Below are 21,619 nucleotides of genomic sequence, written 5' to 3'. Positions count from 1 at the left end.
AGTTCAGGGGGGATAGGAGCTGAAAGGAGTGGAAACGGGAAGAGGCACATGAGGAAGAGATGACGGTGAGAAGGAAGAGATCATAGGATCGAAGGGAGCGGGAAGGGATGTAGAAAGAAAGGAGAGAAGAGAGATAAGGGGGCGAGGTCATGAAGAGATTTAAAGATGAGACAGAGGAAATAAAATTTAAGTTGGGACTGAAAGGGAAGCCAACCAAGGTAAGAAAGTGAGGAGGAAATGGAGTCGTGAGGAGCAAGGAGACATAGAGTACGGATGGCCGAGTGGTAGAGGGATTTGAGGGGGGCAAGGTGAGATGCAGGGAGTCCAAAGACGATAGAGGAGCAATAGAAGAGGCGAGAGAACATGAGGGAGGAGATTAAAAGTTTAGTGGCATGGAAGGTGAGAGATGAGCAGATTTTATGAATGTTGAAGAGGTGGTAGCGACAAGCATGAGAGGTAAGAGAAATGTGGCGGGAAAAGGAGTGGGAGGAGTCAAAGTGAATGCCTAGGTTGCGAGCGTGGGAAGAGATAGGGAGATTAGATGGGGAAAAGTGGATAAAAGGTGGAGGAGAGGGAGGGGGGAGAGTGTTGGAGGGAAAGAATAAGATTTCAGTCTTATCAGTGTTGAGGGAAAATAAGCAAGATGACATCCAATTTTTAATGGCAGTAAGACAGGAAGAGAGTTTAAGGTGAAGGTCATCAGAGAAGGAAGCGAAGGAAAGGAAGAGTTGGGTGTCATCAGCATAGAAATGATGAGAGATACCGAAGGAAGAGATGATGGGGGCAAGAAGAGAGGTGTAAAGAGAAAATAGGAAAGGGCCAAGAACCGAACCTTGGGTTACGCCGTAATCCAAGGGGAAAGTGTATGAAGTACACCTGCCCCAGGAGACAGCAAAAGAGCGGGAGGAGAGGTAGGAGGAGACCCAGTTGAGAACAGAGCCTTTGAAACCAAAGGAAGAAAGAGTGTTGAGAAGTAAGTGGTGATCGATAGTATCGAAGGCAGCCAGAGAGGGCGAAGAGGATGAGAACAGAGGATTGCTTACATTATCGAGCAGAGAAGACGGAGTTGAGAACATAAGTGAGAGCAGTTTAAGGGGAGTGTTTAGGTCGGAAGCCAGATTGAAAGGGAGGAAGGAGGGAGAGGTTAGAACAAAGGCTGAGAGCTGGGAGTGGGAGAATCAAGCGTGGTAGCCTAATTGACCAAGTTCCCAAGAGACTGCAGACAACCCTCTCACTTGTGTCATGGAACATTAGAGGCTTTGCTAAATTGACTACTAATACGCTGATAACAGATCAGCTGAAAGACTTCTCCATAGTATGCATCCAGGAAACTTGCACAATGGATGACCTACTGTGGGATGGATACACATATTTCCAACAAATGGCAGTGATACCCTTTGTAGGTTGGCCATCAGTTGGTCTATGTTTATTCTTTAAACAGGGAATAGGCATCACTGGAACTAGAATTCCCATTGGTCAGAGAGGTATACTAGCGATGCTAGTGAATTTACAATACAATCAGATGTGTAAGCAATTGCTATTAATACACATGTACTGGCTTAATATACATTGTTAATCAAACAAAAATTAACAGGGTCAATGGAACCAACCCATCCACTCCATAAGGTGAATTAACACATTTGGACAAAAAGTCTCAACTCAAAGTTTTTTACATGAGTTACGAATTGACATGTATCTACAATAGACAAAACACAGGAAACGCGATAATTACTAGCATAGAACACCAAATGATTCAGGTAGTATTACCCCAAGGTGACTGCATTGGAATGTGGTTCATACAGAAAAACAATACATATCCTCCTGTCAGAAAGAAATGACTGGGGTCACAATGATATACATACAAAACAATACATAGTGCTGCACTGTACAATCATAAAACGGTGTGCGTTTTTAAACACTGAGACTGGAAGACAAGTAGTCAAGTAGGGTTGCAACCAGGAGCCCTCTTTTTTCAATAGTAATATACATTGTGACATTGAGACAATGATGTCTTCACTAGATGGCATCATGGGAATATATAAAATGGAAAGCCCAAACACGGACGTTCTAACGGTTGGTGATTTTAATTCCTACTGTTTGCCCCATACCTGCCAACTGGGAGGGGAGTGGAGAAGTGACTCTCCATGCGCATTGTCACAGAACATGCAAGGCACAAGATGGAGAGAGCATTGCAAAAGTTGGGGAATGATGATTTTGAATGGGAACATATTAGGCGATTTACCGGGCAAACCCACATGGCATGGTCGAGACCTCCAGTCCTGGTTAGTCTATGCCATTGACTCAGAGCGAGTAGCCCGAGCAGTAAAAAGGTTAGAAGTACTAACCAGCCCAGAAAGTGACCACGATAAACTAATACTCCAACTAAACTTTAGCATTGCCATACCATCCTCCACCAACTGTAAAAACATGGCTCTGAACATAAATAAAACAGACTAGGCTGGCGCCTGAAAGGCATAGAGCAAATTAATATTGTAATAAGAGATTATTGCTCCACAACTACACTTGAGACAAAAATTATGGAATTACACGAAGAGACCTTCGCAATGTTTGTAGCAGGGAAAATGGCATTATGTGCCCAGTCTAAGAGGCAAGGTATACAATCAAATCAGCCACATGGGTATGTAGAAGAGATCCAAAACTAAAAAGAGAAATGAGGAAACATATAAGAGAAATAAAAAACTCCATTACCACAAAATCAATTAAAAACCGTCAAAATTAAAAAAGCTAAAGTGATATTCAAAAATTGTATGAAAAGTAATGGATACCTCCTTCTAGAGAAAGACAGCGAATTAATTCTCAAAACACTATTGACCAAAAATATGAAACATTTCTGGACACTAATAAACCAAAACAATGTAAAGCACGAGCAAGTAATACATAACTCAATTTTTAAGGAGATTTGGGTTAGACTCTACTCTGAGTTGCATAGCCGCAACTCACGTGGAACACATTGAACAACATAAAATAAAATGGGCCCTAGATGTCTCATTAGAGACTCTCGAAAACATCATAAGAACTGGATCTAATTCCTGTGCACCAAGGCTAAGTGGTCTGTGGAACCTTATATTAAAACAAGAACCGACGGCATGGGAAAAAATACTTCATACTTTATTCTCTAACATGCAAATTAAAATATTCCAACTACGGGGTCTCTATCAATGATAGTCCCTATGTTCAAAAGGGAAACCTATACATTACTGACCCATAGCATTGATGAAAATTGAGAGTAAGAGCTTTGCCAGATGCCTTCTCAAAGAAATAGAAGAGTGGTCTAAAGACCAAAATGTTCTATCAAAATGTCCGACGAGATTTAGGCGTGGAACAGGGACTGATACGAGCGGTCTCCTCATCCAATCCCTAATCAATCAGGTATGCAGGGTAGGATGGGATCCGCTGTACATGGGCAGTATAGATTTTAGCTTGGCTTTTGACTCCATTGATAGAACAAGGTTGTGGAGAAAGCTTGCAGATTGGGGAATTCCAACACACATTCTTGACATGCTTATTCATCTACACAAAAGCACAATGATTAAAGTAAGATTGTGCTACCAGGTGATGTATCAATTCCAATAAAAAACATACTGGGGGTCATTACAACCCAGGCGCTAATTGCGCCAACTTTACCACCATGGTGTAAACTACGTTTACACCATGGTGGATGGCGGATTTACCGCCCCATTCCAAGGTGAGCGGGGCGGTAAATCCCCATTTCCCATTTTCCCTTCCCCATTCCCATTTTTGCCCCATAGGGCATAATGGGAGTGGGGAAGGCGCTAATTACGCCACTGTAAATTACGGTGGCGTAATTAGCATCATGGCAGGTTAGCGCCATGGATTTTAACGGCTGCTAAAAGCAGCCGTTAAAATCAGAATAGGCGTTAAGGGTTAACGACGGCGTTAACCCTTAACGCCTGGGTCGTAATGAGGCCCACTGTGCCTTAAGACAAGGATGTGTGTTGCCAGCTTGCCTTTTCAACTTGTATCTGGCTGACCTGTGGGACTTTTTGGGTGGAGCAGCATTTATATCCTCGGAATTAAGTAAAGAGCGATGCTTCTGCGTCACCTATGCAGATGACATACTCATTCTAGATAAAGCCCAGACAGGGTTGCAGCGTTTCTTAGCGAAATTTGAAGAGTAAGCTAAATGAACAAACTAACAATTAATCTCAAGAAGTCTTGCCTCCTGAGTTTCAAAGGAGATAGGTATAAACCTAACAAATGTTGATGCACTATGAATGGCCAACAAATTCCGACTGTGAAAAATGTCAATTATCTAGGCTTTCTGTTAGTAAGACCTTCAGAAATCAAGTTATATAGAGAGGACATACGGGCAAAGGCTAGACAACTAGCAGCACAAATTACATATATGGCTAGCAAATACTGTTGCTTTTCAATCAGGCCACTCATACACTTCTACTCTACTAAAGCTATCCCCATCCTGTTGTATGGCTTAGACATTTACACCAGGGTGGAGGATCTGGAACTTGAGAAACTTGAAGGACTGATATGGAGGAAAGCTTTGCATCTAGGAAACTGTGTTCCCATTACACTAATTCGTTATGAATTGGGATTGAATTCCATTGTGTCTATTGCACAATTGAAGTTTATTTTTCTATACCGTAAGACACGGGTAGGCAGAACAGTTTCGATCTATAATATCCTATTAGGCGAAAATCAACACCAAAATGAGGGAGGGTAATTTGCCGAATTCAAGCTAAAGTCTGGGAACATATTGGTGCAGTTTGTAGTGCAGATAGACTCAGTGTGTGACAATCCAGAGAAAGCCAAAAAGAAAATAATAGAAATAGATTGGATTAACACATTTGATAGAAGGGATCAGTATAGCTTGAGTAGAGAAATATCACATGAATGTAAAAAGAAAGCAATATTACTGAAATACCTAGAGCAGTCGCTGGATAGTCGGTGTAGAGACACCTTTTTAAGGTTTTGCCTTAACATCCTCCTAACTGGGGAAATTCAATTTATATGGAAAATCCAGGAAACTGCTGTATGTAGACACTGTGGTGTAGAAGTAGAAACTCTTAAGCACTCACTGATTGAGTGTGAGGTACTCCAGCCGATAAGAAAAGATCTCTTTTCAAAATTTGTTTATTCGATTGACTCATTGAATTCAGCAACTTTCTGGAGATACCTTTTGCAAGGTTCAACTTCTTTCTTAGTAATTAGAGTGGTCAATTTCTTGAAAATGAGCAACATTGTCGATTGATAGAACAACAAAAGACTGATGAATGATGAATGCAAGAACATACAAAAGATAGTGCTATTTTAGTGAGATGTTATGAACTGTAAATCTATGAATTTATATACACATTTTATGAATTTGTATTTTTAATGATTTGAATTGTTATGATTCTATGAATTTTTTGAGTAACATGTATAAGGTTTGTAATAAATCATTTTGTACAATAAAAAAAAAGAAGTAAAACAATCCTCAACCAAAAACAAGGTACACTACGGTTCAAGGCATAGTCGGGTAGTATGAGAGTTATGGGATGCTCACTTGGAGGTATGGAGGCCCTTTCTTGGGCATTTGTATGGTGCCAATACACAAGTGTTTCCAGGTGCCACAAGACAAGTTGGGGTTGGGTGGAACATGGGAACAACAAAAGTAGAACAACAAAAATGTATATATTGGCCTTGTGACAATCCTACTGTGCATGTGCATGACACAGTGGTAAGTACAGGGGCAGAGGTGGTAGAGGGAGAAGTGCAGGAGTACGAGAGTGGGGTGCTCAGAGGGAGGGGGTGGGCAAGTGCTGGTGGGCCAAGACGGCAAGTGCCAGGGTAAAAGGAGGGGGAAGGGAGGATGAGTGTGGTGGACAGGGAGGACTAGGTTGGGCTAATACGGGATAGGGAGCCCAAGGGCAAGTGCTGGCAAGGGATCTGGGCAGACAGGTAGGGGTGGTCTGGCCCCTCTATGACTCTGAAGGGACCAGGGACCAGGCCCTAGCCGCAGTGGTAGAGGGAATGTTTTCACGAGAGGGGGAGAGGGAATGAAGAAGAGAAAAGGAAAGTCTTGAGAAGTTCCCGAAACTTAAGAAGATCCGGCACAAGTCTGAGGGGGGCAGGGAGGCTGTTCCAAAAGGAAGAACCAGCTGAGCCAAGGGATCTACCTTCCACGCACTGCTTGGAGGTATGTTTGACCGTCAGAGAGTTGTTCCCAGAGAACAGGAGGACTCTGCCTGTGAGGTATTTAGGGCGGGAAAGCTGGATGTAGAGCGCTCCCCAGCCCCAGACAGCCTTGTTGATGATGCAACAGGTCTTGAATTTGATCCTTGCGGTCACCGGGAGCCAGTGTAGAGATTTTAGGGCTGGAGAGATTCAGTCCCTTAGCTTGACTCCAAGGATAAGTCTCACAGTCCTATTCTGGATTAGTTGAAGGGGGCAAAGGGAGGAAAGAGACAGATTGAGGAAGAGGATGTTGCAGTAGTCCAGCCTAGAGAGAACCAGGGCTCTGGAGACGTTGAGCTTCTAGGGGAAGATGAGGAAAGGTAGAATACCCCTGAGGAGGTGGAGCTGAAAGTTGGACTTCTTGGCCAGGTCTGTGATGTGAGCAGATAAAGAGGGAGAGGAGTCAAAGATGATATCAAGGTTTTTGCCTCCCAAGTGGGTGAGGGGAGGGGACCCAACGAGGCTGGCCAGAGAGTGGGGGGGGGACAAGGAGCAGGCATCCCCATTAGAAGGATCTCTGTCTTACTGGCATTAGGACAGAGATCATTGGCAGAGCACCATGCCTGCATGGCAGTCAGCTATGAGGGAGAATGGGGAGGCAGTAGAGGATGGCAGCTTGAAAGAGAGAGTATTAGCCTATTTGACCTAAAATATTTGACCTAATGACCAAATTTACCTTTTTTTAATAGACCAAATTGACCTTTATTTTGTATCTGGTCCAAATGAACCTTTTTCGTTTTGGGTCAAATAGGCTAATACCACTTACCTGAACATGTGGTGCAGGGGTTACGGGGGTGTCCCCCGCTCCACATGTTCATGTAAGTAGATCAAAAGGGGGTTGCAAAGGTGTCCCCCGCATCCTTAACAATGGAGGCGGGGACACAAATAGAAATAATAATTCATGTGTGTTATATAATTGTACCTATTTATGTTTATGTGTTTGAAATTGTTTGCGGGAAAACTCTTTCATTTTTTGCCCACACACAATTTCAAACACATCAACATAAATAATTGTTATACATGCATAAAAATACACATACGTTCTAATCGGGTATGCGTGCAAATGTTTTTCGGTGCGGGCAATTTGCACATGGGCAAACATACCCAAACCAAAGAGTGCTATGTGTCATCTGCATAACACTGGAAATGAGGGGAGAAGGTAGAGATCAGGTAGGCCAGAGGGGCCAGGCAGATGTTGAAGAGCCATTGTGATAGAATAGAGCCCTGAGGGACGCCACAGGTAGAGAGTGAGGGGGAGGAGAGAAAAGGAACCATTTGGACTTGGATGGCCTGTTTGAAAGGAAGGAGGTCGGCCAAGCCAGAGCCCTGTCTGTGATGATTAGGGTATCATGGAGACGGTTTATGAGGATGGAGTGGTTGACTGTGTCAAAGGCAGAAGAAAGATCGAGGAGGCTTAAAACAGAGGCAGTGTTTGAGTCCATATTAGAGTAGTCTTCACGGGTGTTCATTAGAGCAGTTTCTGTGCCTCTCAATGCCCTGAAACTGGACTGGTGATCATGGAGACAGCCAGCCATTCCGGTGTGGAAGGTCAGTTGGGAGATGACCACCTTCTCCATGAGTTCATCAAAAAAATAGGGTGATAGCCGGGCATTACGTTCCAGCAGACAGCTTTTTTAGGAGAGGATGCACAAGAGAGTGCTTAAGGGGTTGTGGGAAGGCGCCAGTGGCAAAGGAGTAGTTGCAGAGGTCAGCCAAGGCTGGCCCGAGAGAGACAATGTTGTCCATAATGGTTCTGGAAGAGCAGGGGGGCACCTGTTTAGAGGAGACTTTCATAGAGCGGACAACTCCAGAAATCTCATCGGGTGCAATGGCAGAGAAGGAGGAGAGTATGGGGGCAGAAGGGGGCCAAGAGAGGAAAGACAAGGGGCAGAATGACGGGGGCGCAGATTACAGAGAGGACAGGATGTCCAGAGGTTTTGAGAAGTAGCTGGACAGTGCAGAGGGCCTGGGAGGGAGGAGGAAAGGAGGAGACTTCAGTAGAATTGGAAAGTTCCTTGCAGATTTTAAAAAGTTCAGCTGTGTTATTGGTGGCTCCAGAAATGTGAGCTTGGACATGAGCTCTCTTCTTGGAGCAGCTGGCAAGACGATATTGTGTTTGGAATAGGCGGCAGGCCAGTTTGTCAGCGGATGAGCTAGATGCCTGCCACTTCCTCTCTGCAGCTTTGCACTTGCGTTTCAGAGCTGCCAAGTCAAAGTCATACCAAGAGTTGCATTTGAAGGCAGGCTTCATGCGGATCCTCATGATGAGGGTAAGGATGTCCAGGGTGTTCGAAATAGAGAGATGGAGGTTAGCTAGAACAGGAAGAGGCAAATGCAGTGACTAACACATGCCTCATCGGTCGAATGACGGAGAATGAGACTGACAGTGCGGGTAGAGGCGTCATTAGGGGTCAGGGTAGGTCAAGGTGGGAAGAGAGGAGAGAGTGATCAGACCAGTAGAGAGGGGTAGTAAGAGGGTTGGAGAGTGGAATGTCTGTTTTATTGGGAGCATCCTAGGTGTGTCCGGCAGTGTGGGTTTGGCCAGAGGGATGGATAGTGTTGCAAAGAGAGTGACAGAGGGCGCAAAGGAGAACAGTAGGCACATTTAAAGAGTCAAGATGGATATTAAAATCCCCGAGGAAGATAAGTTTGGGGGAGGAGGCAAGAAGGGAGGAAGACAGGTCTGCCCATTCTGAGAGGAAAAGGGAGGTTGGTCCGGGTGCCTGTAGATGGTAGTGGGAGTAAGAGAGAAGGTAGGCGAGACAGATAGCCTGCAGACAAGGCTTCCAAAGGTCAAGTTCACCCTGCCAAAGGCCTTGTTTGTGTCTAAGCAAAGGAGTTTAATAGCTCCATTGCCTCTACTTTAGTAGGACTGCTTGGTTCGTAGAATTGCATGGGTTGTCACGGAAGCCATGTGCAATTCCAAATTCCAAATTCATCAGGCCAGCTTGAGTTTATCCACCAACCCACATAGTCCAGTTCTGGAGTTCATAGATTGCACAGAGAGAGAAAATAGCTGCTAACAGGTACTACAGGATATGTCATGCAAGCTATTCAGTTATTTCTTTTGACCATACACAAATGGGTTAGTTGTTACTGGACACGTCATGTCACAGCACAGTTCTGCCCTAAATCACACTTAATATTTCAAACACACTGATCCACTTCTCAATTTTGACTCTCTACGTTCACAGCCTGAATTCCCTAGTAAAGAATAAATCTGTAATTAAAAGGCTACACACCCTGGAACCTGACATAATAATGTAACAAGGGAACCATCTTCTCTCGCGGGATGAGCGTAGGCTATATAATAGATATTACCCAAAGCAATTCTTCACCTCGGCACCCACCAAAATTAAGGGAGTGGCTATTCTATTTTCTAAGGAGACACCCTTGAACGCTATTTGCCCACCTGTTGACAGTGATTCCATTATGCTTACCCAAAGAAAACCAACACAATTTCTTGTCTCACCTTCACCCAATGCGATCTTCCTTTGCAAAAGGCGAGGTTCTCATAGGAGAACACTTTAATCTAGTCCCATACGCTATGATAGATAAAACGCTGCCAGCCATTCCCCTCAACTTGAAGAAATCATTAGCTCTGGTGCGATTGCTGGAGGAAATTGGCCTGATTCTGTGAGAAAATTCTGTTATACCTGTATATATTTTTCCTTCTTAATTTTTACTAACATCAGCATGATGTCCTCCTATGTGGCCAAAGCCAGTGGGTTGTCTTCAACCTCCGTGCTTGCATTGACTTGCACTTCCATTATGACCTCAGGCTTTCTTGTCATATCTTGCTGCTCTATCAGAGCCATAATATCTCCCCTATGGAATGTGTGAGAATCTTCACCAAAGTAGCTGGCCTAGGTGTATTAGGAGGCGCTCCCATATGAACATCAGATGGGGCATCTGGAAAGTTTAAGACTTTCCCCCAGTCCAGTACACTGTGAGGGTCCCTGCTGAGTGGGCTGGTACAGAGCATTCAGGCCCCTGTATTTTTTCTGTATGTTGGGATTTAATTGAAGAACATAGATGTTAACTTTGAACAGAAATTAATTACAATAACACATTTATAAATGGTGGAAGAGTTCCCACAAGGGGTGCTTGTACAAGAGCATAAAGATGAGAACAAGCAGTGACTCAATTTATGTAAGTCTCTCCATTCTAGGATCCCACGCCGGTTGACATGTTGGAGGCAGGCAGGCCTGGCCAGGAAAGCAATTCACTGAAGTTGCTCCAAACGGTTGGCTACCCCATGAATCAGTACTCCTCACAGTCGCACTATGCTGAGGTGCACGCTCTGTGATGACTCTGATGCTGCTACCTTTTGCAAGGAATCTCCACCTCTCTCAGTTTCCTGTGAAGGAGGGAAGAGTCCTGGTATCTTGGTTGGCCACAAGATAGTCAAGAGTGGGACATGACTAACCTTATACGGCCACCGTATTGGAGAGAAGCAGCCCTGCCTGGGTGACAATCCACTGAAAATTCTCCAAAGGGATGGGCATGTCAAAAATTGGAACCTTCTACAGGTACTCTGTGATGATGAGCTCACACACCAGTGGCTCTGATCCTGTTATCCTACTCCGGGACTGGGGATCGGGCCTTGTTTACATTCAGCCCCAAGCAGCTCCCATGTAGCACGTCATGCCCCATGCTCGGCTCGACCATGCCTCAAATGAGAAATTTGTACATGTGAAAAGTAACATCTTTAAAAGAAGAAGAGGAAGGATAATTAAAAGTCAGAAATAGAGAAAGGTGTTTATGGGGGTTCGGACCTACCATAATTTAAAAAAAGATTTGCTTTTAAGAATTATGACTTTTAAAAGCTGAAATCTGAACTCAGACATTGCTAAGACTTTTAGCAGCTTCCTTTCAGGAAGTCTCAATTTTAATAGTTGGCAATGGAACCATAAAAGGTATACCCTACTTTTTCTGAATGGCATCTTTACAGACTGCATTTTTGTCAAGTTTTTTAGCACTTTTTTTTACCACAGATGGTACGTTTGGGTAAGGTAGATAGAGAGGGGTGCAGGATTGAAGGGGGCTGCGGGGGTGTCCCCTCACTTTCTGCAGTAAAAGAATTGGTAATAATGGCAAAAGAAATTGGAAACTTATTGCGTTCCTTATCAACTATTCCGGCTCCTACGTATGTTTTGAAGAGAATACTCTCAATTTGTCCACCTGCACCTTTCCTGTTTCCATCTTACGTCTGCATGTGAAATTTGAATTTTTCAAGATTAGCTCTTCAGGCAGTATTATACTTCCCAACAACTTTAGCTGTTAAAATAATCATAATCTCCAGTATCATCTAATCGATCTAAAAATATAATAAAAGGCCAGAGGTATGTTTGTCCTGTATGTTTGTCTGATACATAGCTTCGCCTGTTGTCACCACTAGAGGGAGCTGTTGCCTTAAGATATTTAGAGACAATACCAATTCGCATAGCTTCACCTGTTGTCACAGCTAGAGGGAGCTGTTGCTATATAGTGGTCCTACTGTGTTAATGAAACCCTACTATATATTCTGTATCCCACTGATAACATTCTATGACAATGAAAGTATTACACTAATAAAATATATACATTAAAAAAATATATAAACCAAAATTAATTTGATTAAGCACTATTTCTCTAATATAACAAAATAAATATCGTTTTCTATCACTCTGGAAATGTCTTCCTTTACACACTTTGGCACGTGTACACAGGCTTTCACACTAGTTAAATATAATCAAACTATCATTTAATTTCAGTAGTCAAGGTGAAATGTCTTCGGTGAAAGTCTGTTGTGATTAAGAAACACACGAGAATAGCCAGGGTTGGGTAGTAGACCACAGCAACACATGTTAGTAGTTTATAGCTTCCCTTTAATCATTTTAACCAGCATCCAATAGGTAAAAATACAGAATTCTCTGCTGTGTACTTGTGCTTCCCAACATCTCCCTCATGGTCTGAAAGATGTTTCCCTTTTTTCATCATATTTAGCTTTCATAGAAATAGTGAGGTTATCACTTATTCATGACTAGTATATTGAGGCAGCTTTGATACAGGTCAAGCTGGTCATGTATTGCTAATTAAATGTTCTATGTTCTAAAGAGTTTTGGATGGAGAAGGAAGCATAGTGATTAGCACTTCCAATGTATGTTTTAACTCTGATGATCGGTGACTGGACTTTTGTTATAGTTCATTAGATTAAACCATTTTACCAGAGAATATTGATTGGTACAAAAGAGTACCTAATTTAACTGAGTTTTTTCTATTGTGCTCTTTTGGTGAACAGACAAACATCATGGTTAGGAAAACACTGAGTCGATGTGATGAGGCCTTACGAATGCTTTGACCACAAATTGCTTGGAAACTGGGCTTGTCATGGAGACACTGTCCAGTCTACTTGAGCCAGATTTGATTGTCCACGAACAAGGTTGTTGATGTTGGAATTGTTCCCAGGAACATTACTTCAATCTGAATGCAGTTTGTTGTTCCTTTAGTGTGGGAAAGACAATGGGCCTCATTAGAATTTTGCTGCTATTCTTGCGGTAAATCCGATAGCAATACCGGCAAACAGAATTGCTGTTACCGCCCCTTGGTCTGATGGAATTACCAGCAGATTACAAATGCTGGTGTGGGCGGTAAATCCCCATTCCATGGAGTCCGATAGGATGCCATGGGGGGATTTTGCCTCTATTACTGGCTGTGTCGGTAGTAAAGGCAGATTTTTTATGGTAGGGGCCAGATTTACCTCCAGCGCTTAGCTGGAGGTAAATCCTTAACCCCTACTGGCAATGTTGTGGTTGGAAGGTCCAGTAAAAGTGCTGGTAAACATTAATGCCAGCACTTTTGCCGTGTACTGGAAACTGGGTATGAGGCCGAGCTCTATCTAGGCACATTTCATCCCATGCACTGGGAATTTTTCGTTTTTTTTAGCGGAAGTGTTTCAATTCATTCTCTAAGTTTTTTTTTTAAGATTAATAGAAGGACCACATAAACCGCTGCATGTTATTTACCACAAACCTCTATGGATTAGCACCAATTCTGAATCACATACAATGTTTGAACACACACAGAATTTCGGACAGTGCTAGTTTGCCACTGCAGGTCCTCGTTGACGAAACTTTGCACTCTTGCATGAGCAATCTTGAACAGAATGAATTCATTAAAAAAAACTGGCCAAGGAAAACATGTATTCTTTCAACGCATTTTTGTTCCAGGACAATGTTTGCCCTGCAGCTAATAAATTTCCATTTTAGTACTATGGAAGTCATTGCTGTGGTTCTACAAAGCATCGAATGAATACTTTGTGCTAATTCAGTGCTAAGTTGCACTTGCACCGGTGAAACGTTTCACTATGAACAACCAGACCCCCAAACCAGTGACAGCCTTTCTGTTCTTTCCATCTTCATGCCTTTTCCCTCCTTCACATCACTGTTTATATATACTTTATTTCCTCTATTTTTATTTAGATAAAATGAAGCTGTTAATCCACAAATGTAACTGGCTAATGGACATATCTCGGGACAAAATGCGAAATAACCATAACACATTCTGAATCTGCAACAGTCACAATTATGAGCAGGAATGAAACAGATGCTGTTGGAGGAGAAGCAGAAAGGGTGTGATGTAGGTGTAAAGCACCGAGATAAAGCTTGCATTTTACCTAGCTGAGGAATTCCGCATGGTCCGGTCATTAACTGAGAAAGCTTGGTCCACAGCCAACGTGGAGACATTGGCGTGAAATCAAATCGGTGTACCGTGATCAGACCATTTATCTCACGTTAGGTGAGGCTAATGACAAAACCAAACCACCGGAAGGATATAAAGATGTTTCAGGACATCCAACAAGAAGTGCATTCTGCACATCAAACTGAGAGAGGACTAAAGCTAGAACCTTGGCTTAAGACGCTGTTTAGAGATAACATTATGCTTGTGACATAACAGTTGGATTTGCTAGTGTGCACTTTCTACTTTTCAATTTGTGAGTGGAATGAAATTTAGCAATGGAGCAAAATTCCTGAGATTTGGTCAGTGGAAAACAGATGAGTTCAAGGAAAAGGTCTAATATCATGGAAGATCTAGCTAGGGTAATCGTCATCTGCGTACAGGTTTGAACAGACCCTCCATGAAACCTTGCAAAACCCAACAGCTACCTACACGACTAAGGTTTCTTGATTCAGGGAGTGACTGGCTAAAAATACTCATGTGCATACTTGATTTGTAATAGTACACAGCAGAAGTCTCAGCCTATACAGAATTGCCTTGAATCTGCAGTGATTGACACCTTCCTATCAACTCACTGGGTTCATGCTCTAGATCTTTTTTTGGGAGGAAATTGATGTTTGACAAATCTCATTTTGGGATTAACATACTTATGACAAATTATCTGTTTTAGGGAAAAATGGGTCAGCTGCTGAAAATGTCTCTTGTGTGGTCTACAACACCTCATCAATGAACTGCACATTTACAGTTGGTCATGAAGCGCCGAACGATACACAATATCACCTTTCTTTGCGGTAAGGAACAAAACCTCATAAGAGCAACACAGAGAAAGGTTGTTGATTTATAAACAAATGAATTCTCTTATTAACATGCAGGCGACGAGGACAAACAGAAGATTGCTACCACTACATAAAGGATGCTGTGGGGAGGAATATTATCTGCCAGTTCCACGATCTGACAATAGACTTTAATGAGAAGACATATTTAATTGTTGGAGGGTCAAGCAAATTGTCGCAAATCCAGCTATTTGATGAATTTTTTATGCCTTCTCAAACAGGTAAGGAAACATGCTTGAAATTCTCACTATGAGGATATCAAGGTACGACGAGCTGCCAGTGCAACTGTGGTCAGAAAATGTAGAGTCCTTGGCTATGTCTCTCCTCATATTCAGGCAAATAATCAAGGCCTCCCCTTTCAGGAAACTCCTAGTGAAGGAGAAATTACTATGCTGAGTCTTGCTGGAAGTTCCCTGTGACATCTGTAAATCTAGTTTACTGCCTAGTAGGTACTGAAGATAACCCTCAGGTGCCTATGGAAGTATAGCATGTGCCATTCTGCTCATTATCTATAGTTTAATTTTCTCCCCAAATAACGCAATTTCCCCAAAGGGATTTCTTCCAAATATGCATAGCACACCCACCAAATTTGTTTTTATCTATAATCCTATAGCCAAGCCTATAACTCAAGCTATGAATGATGAGAACTCAGGTCCCACCAGGAAGAGAATTTGAGTTGTCCCCTGTTTCTAAGCGAAATATCTACATTTTTTCGTACTCTAACAGTACATGATTCCTGGGCACCAAGACATCACATTAAATGTAACCCCTCTTTTATACGCCTGACACCAACAGATTTGTTTTCCTAAAGTGCTTTGCACAATCTCTTCTCTTGTTTCCCCACAGCAAAGGCTGTCATGCCCCAGTTGGGCAGACGCCTGTGGGATCGCTGGAGTCTGCTCCGCCATTGCTAACGCCGTCACGTCTTCCAACGGTGCAATGTAGCGGTCTAGTTGTGTGAGCACTGCCAGCCGGAAGGTATTTGTTTCCTTCTCCTTCCGGCGGGCAGTGTGTTGCAACCCTTGGCTTGGCGTTTCTGCTTTTACTCTGTTGGGAGGCTTCGCTAGGGTTTTCCCCTTCCGTGCACACGGTATGCTGCTCTCTCTTGTTTTCTTCCTTCCCCCGCTTCGGCGGCTTTCTACTGTTTCTGGTCACTCTGCCTTCTCTGTGCCGTTCGGCTCCTTCCGCATCTTCTCTCTCCCCTTTCCCTGGCTCCTCTCACGCTCTCTTGTTCTATTCTCCCTCTTTCTTACCTTGTACAAACTCACCATTACTCTTTTTGTCTTCTCTACACTCTGCGCACCCGCTCCTCTTCTTATTGTTACCTTCGCTCTCTTAGCGAACACACCACTGCGAATTCGTACGAGGCTGCTCTCCTCCTAATCCAGTCTCCACGGATTCTTCTTGGAAGAACTTCCTCTGTCTACACCTTCAAGGGGTTTTTTGTGCCTTAGGGCTTTTTCCTCTCTTCCGGCTGTTCCGTGAAGGGGCCACTGGGTCATTGGAAACAACTCCCACGGTGGCTTCATTCCGTGGCAAGCCATATCCACCTATAAAAAAAAGAGTATATGGGAGAGGAGACTACAAGAGTTACAATAGGAGGACCCTGATTCAGGTGAGGAGGAGGGGAATACATTGCAAACTAGTGAAAAGTGTGTAAACGCTGACAAAGGCTAGGGCTTTGAAGCATGCCTGTGGGCTAGAAGCAAGCCTCTCCAAGCTGTAAAAATATCCTATACTATCAAACTCCATATGGCATACGTACATTTCCCTGTACCCACTTCTCATCCTCCATCCTATTTACCAACCAGAATCTATGTTTTACTGCAAAGTGTTGTGGCTGATTTGCTGTTTTACCCATTTATCCTGTATCAGAGCATGTACACAGGCCGCATGCATGAACTGAGTTGGTTTCCTCTTGGACTTAACTTCAAAGAAATTGAAGCAATCAACATATCAACATATTTCAGATCATGGTGCACAAATTGAACTTGAAACAATGACAATGGCCATGTATATGGAGATGACATAGTCAAGTCTAAATTGTATGGCTTCTCTGATGAGGGGAGCTCAGGCGTTATTGAGAAGGAGACGCTTGATGTTCTGAACATGGTTAAGATTGTAGGCAAAGGACTTGACGAGCTGCTTGTTATAGATTTGTAGAGACAGTCTTTTGTCAAATTGGATACCAAGATTCCAAACTATTTTGACAGGTGATGGATAGAGGTTGCGATTTGCAGGTAGGCCGGAATGGCAAGCAGTGTGGGTCTTGAGAGTTTGCCACTTTATGGGCTGTAAGGTTCAGACGTACCCAGACTTTGCTAGCTTTGAGGCAGGTGATTGGGGTCTAGGTTATGTGTGCTCCTTTAATTGTTCTGAGCAGACTCCTAGCTATATTTCTTTGGTAGGCATTTGAAATACAGGGTTCAAGCACTTGATGATTTCAGGAACTGTGGGTGTGTAAGAATTGAAGAGTAAGGTGACAAGTCTGATACCACAGCCTATTGTCTGAATGTGAGAGATGGAAGTGTTGAGCTTAATGTGCTGGGATGAGTTGGAGATAAATAATGTTTTTCCAGTCCATAACCAAGCCTCACATGCTAATGAAAACTATCAGCTGCTCACAGAGAAAACCAAAGTGCGACCATGTCATGGTCCTAGATAAATTCACATGGTTAAGCACTGTGGCTGAATCCCTGACAAGGGGCCTCATTACAAGGTTGGAGGTAGCCATGCCGTTTTTAGCGGCATGGCTACCTCCAAACTTTGGTCTGGGTCCCGCAAAAGGGGACTTAACGGGCCATTCCGACCTTGGAGGGCCCGGTAATTCCCTTTCGCGGGTATCCAGACCCGGTACTTCCCCATTCCCATTTGAGCCCCCATAGGGCTCAATGGGAATGGGGAGGATGCTAACAACGGGCCCGTTAATTATGGGCCAGTTGTTAGCATCCTGGTCTGCTAGTGGGTCCCGCTCTGCACGTCTGGTCTGACCAAGCGTGCAGAGCGGGGCCCTCTGCAGGCCTCGTAATATGGCGGCCCAGAATGAACGGTGCCGGTCCCTTACCTGCACCGTTCATTCCCTGGCCGCCTTCCTCGTAATGAGGCCCAATTTCTTCCAATGGGATGTAGGTCAATGTGGGGTACAGCTTTGACGGGATCCTGGATGACTTGCTGTTTCAAGTAACATTCTGGATATTGAAGCAGGAAGTTGCTGGCTTCAGATGACAGGTGATGGCAAGAATGTCAATCATCAAAATGCCTGTGGCAGCGAAAGTGACATTACATGCCTGATGACGTTATAGAAAATGCCTCACATATGTGCCCTTCGACGATGATGTCATCACAGGAAGTGACATCAAACGGCCGTTGACCTTGATAACATCACATAAGGTGACTGCAGGTCACTTCACAAAATGGAAAGTGGTGCCTTCTATATGTGGGTACTGCCATTTTATGTTACGGTACACGCTTTTATATTCCCAGGTCACCACTGTAGTGGGCTCGCAATGTGGAATGGCAGCTATACCCTCAAATGCCAGGTATAGTCATTATAAAAGGTACTGCCTCCACACTCAATGCTTCCATCATAACGTATGGCAAGTGCATCCTTAAGTGCGCCAGTAATGGCATATCATGACATTTAATGGTGCCCTTGCATTGTATAGCCACCATATGTAATGGGCAACCTCATGTGCCCAGATGTTGCAATCATATGGCAAGTGCTGTCCCGAATGCCTCTGTGATACTATCTAAAGCCAGTTATTTTGTTTACATGCTTAGTACATTCACCATATTAAAGGTGGTATCACCATTTGCTAGTTGCAGTCTCAAAAAAATCTGTAATTCCAGGCAGTACATCATATGCCTACTTTAGTGACCGTATGTAAGGCACAGCCTCATTGTCTGGATGCTGCCATCATATGCCAAGTGCAACCTTGCCTCATATTCCTAGTATCCCAGCATGTGTAATCTGCCCGCAAACGTTTTGTTTGCGGGCAGACTTCCCGCACTAAAACCAATCAGGCCCCCATTTTGACCGCTCATTGAAAACAGGGGCCAGAGCAATTTTAGTCCTCCGCCTCCATTGTTAAGGATGCGCGGGCCACCCACACCATGAATGGTAAGTTTTATAGGATTGGAGGTAAGTTTTAAATTAGGTCAAAAGGGAAAAAGGTAAAAACGTACAGCTATAATTACCTCAAAAAGACACAACGAACAAACATAAACAAGCAAATTGGGTAATGGCATGTAAGGTACAGCCTCACATGGTGCTGCCCCTTGGCCCAGCCTCCCTTCCACTATTAAATGCACCTATGGCACCTATGGCTATGTAATACCAGCCTCAACCTTTCTTGAGGCCAGGCCTAAGGAGTCACGGCCTCCCAGCATCCCCACCACAGTGACCTCTGCACGGTGCAACTGCTGTTCCTGCTGCCATCCGCAACCTCCTCTTCATCCCAGGCAAAATGCATTAGGAACTATCTGTTGAAGTGGTGAGGGTGAGAAGAGGGACAGCCAGCACTTGTCCTGCACCTAGCTTCTCAATAGCCATTCAGAGGCTGCTCAGGTTGTGTGGATGGGGCAAGTGGGAACTGCAGAGCTCACTGTGTCATGTCCCACTGGGCTTTTTGCAAAGGGGTGTTGCTAGGTCTGGAAATGATCTGGGGCTTCGGTAATGTCGGGAGTGGCCGGACTCGGGGCTAGCTAGCCTTTTGGTTGCAGCCCCTGAGATTCTATCCCGGGCTAAAACCAAAAGACCCGGGGCTATAGCCCCCCAAGCCACCCCCTAGCAATGCCTCTGAGGGCGCAGATGACAGTTCGTGGCGTTAGCTGCAGGGAGGTATGTGGTGGTTGTCTGCCCTGGCGCCATGGCGTTGTGGAATAGCGTCTGCACATTTCAATATGACATGGTCCCCCATGAATCACAGAACATCTTCCAGTTCATCATAGCTCCTTCCCCTTCTGGTTCATTATAGGTAGAGCTCTTCTGCATTACCCATATACAGGGCTGCAGGCTTGCAAAGAATGAATAACAACACTGCTTGTACCATCCATTAGTACCCAGAGAGGTTTATTTATTGGACATGTATATGGTGCCTATACAGCAGAAAGTGTTTACAGGCGCCACAAGACAAAAATGGGAAGGGGAACACGGGAGGATAAACAACAAAAAACTGTTCTACTAGGCCTTGTGACATTCGGATCATGCAAGTGCAGTAAATAAAGTGCAGGGGGGGGCGGAAGCCCCAGGGCTGAGGCACGGTAAGTGCTAGGGTGTCCTTGGAGGGCGTGTGCGGGGGAGACAGGGGAAAGGGTAAAAGGGTGAGGAACAAATGGACCAGACTCAGTGGCCTAGTCAGGGAAAGGTGCCCAAAGGCACGGGCTGGTAATGGAGTACTGTGGAAGACTTGTGGGAGGACAGCCTGGCCCTCAGAAGGGACCAGGCAGCCGGTCGTACCAGCAGGGTTGGATTTAGCAGGAGAAGAGGAGAGGGAAGGAAGAGGAGAAGAGGAAAATCTTGGTGAATTTCTAGAACTAAAGGAGATCCGGCTCAAGTCTGAGAGGCAGGGAGGCCAGGAGGAGGGTCCTGCCGAGGAAAGAGATCTTTCCCTCCACTCTCTTCTTGGAGAAACGTTTGACCTGCAGAGAGTTAGAGCTAGAGGACCAAAGGACTCTAACAGGTAGGTATTTAGGGAGGGAGAGTTGGATATAACGCAGCCCCAGGCACTGGTGTAACGGGGGCCCCACAGACCCTGCAGTGCATGGGACCCCATGCTGCACATGCCCAGTAGGGGGGCAGTGGTGGTGGGGGGTGCTCAGCAGGGCTTCCAGGGGGGCCCCACATTTTGTGATACGCGCTGGGCACAGGCCCCAGAAAGTCTTGTGGATGTTGCAGAGGGTCTTGAATTTGATCCTTGCAGCCGCCAGTGCAGAGATTTTAGGGCTGGAGAGATTCAGTCTCTGGGCTTGAGGCCAAGGATAAGTCTTGCAGTCCTATTCTGGGTCCTGGGGCCTCACTACCTTCAACTCTCTCTTCCTAAATATCTTCCTTCTCGAGCTCTTCGCTCATCCACCTCCAACTCCCTCAGAGTCAGTCGCTTCTCCAAGCAACGAGTTGGTGGTAGATCTCTTTCTTCGGCTGGGGCCTCCCTCTGGAACAGCCTCCCTGCATCCCTGAAACTTGAGGATAACCATCTCCGGTTCCGGAAGCATCTCAAAACCCTTCTCTTTGCTTCTGCTTTTTCTCCTCCTCTCCCGTACTGACTTCCTGGCTGAACTGAAACTGTACTGGTTACCTGGCCACCCTCTGATCTCGGGCCCAGGTCCCTCCCCCGCCAGTCACAAACACCTGCACTGCCTGCTTGGCAACCCCCACATTTGGGGACTGTTTCTGTATCCCTACAGTTCCACTACCAGCACTTGACACCTGATGTCTGCACTTACCTTTGCACTTGCCACCTGCTGGCCGTTACTTTTACTTGTTGTTATTACTCTACTCCCATGTACTGCACTGTCTCGACCCTACAAACTCCTCTTACCCCTTCCCATGCACTTGCACGATCTGAATGACACCTGGCCTAGTAGGATCATTGTCTGTCCTCCTTTTGTTCCTCCTCCCTTGCCTCGTTGCGCCTTGAAACACCTGTGTATAGGCACATTATAAATGCCACATCATATCATATCATATCATATTTGTGATTAATAGAAAGAGGCAAATGCTGTTGCGGTATTCCAGCCAGAAGAGAACCAGAGCTCTGGAGACATTGAGATTCTGGGGGAAGGTGAGGAAAGGGAGAATGTCTCTGAGGAGGTAGAGTTGAAAGTGGGCCTTCTTGGCAAGGTCTGCGATGTAA

The 21,619-nt window shown here is 44.6% G+C and overlaps 1 protein-coding gene across 1 annotated transcript in view; it reads left to right on the top strand.

Moving 5' to 3' along the window:
* Nucleotides 1-21,619, top strand: part of LOC138526344 (interleukin-5 receptor subunit alpha-like) — a 692,931-nt gene that overhangs the window by 419,850 nt on the left and 251,462 nt on the right. The window contains exons 5-6 of the mRNA XM_069636980.1: nucleotides 14,603-14,723; nucleotides 14,805-14,986. Coding sequence (XP_069493081.1) covers nucleotides 14,603-14,723; nucleotides 14,805-14,986 — 303 coding nt within the window. The remainder of the gene's footprint in view (nucleotides 1-14,602; nucleotides 14,724-14,804; nucleotides 14,987-21,619) is intronic.

Source organism: Ambystoma mexicanum, chromosome 7p (assembly GCF_040938575.1).
Source record: "Ambystoma mexicanum isolate Mex_15411 chromosome 7p, UKY_AmexF1_1, whole genome shotgun sequence".
In the NCBI taxonomy this organism is placed as follows: Eukaryota; Metazoa; Chordata; class Amphibia; order Caudata; family Ambystomatidae; genus Ambystoma; species Ambystoma mexicanum.
Note: the sequence above shows the minus strand (reverse complement) of the source record. Positions and strands in the feature narration are given on the sequence as shown.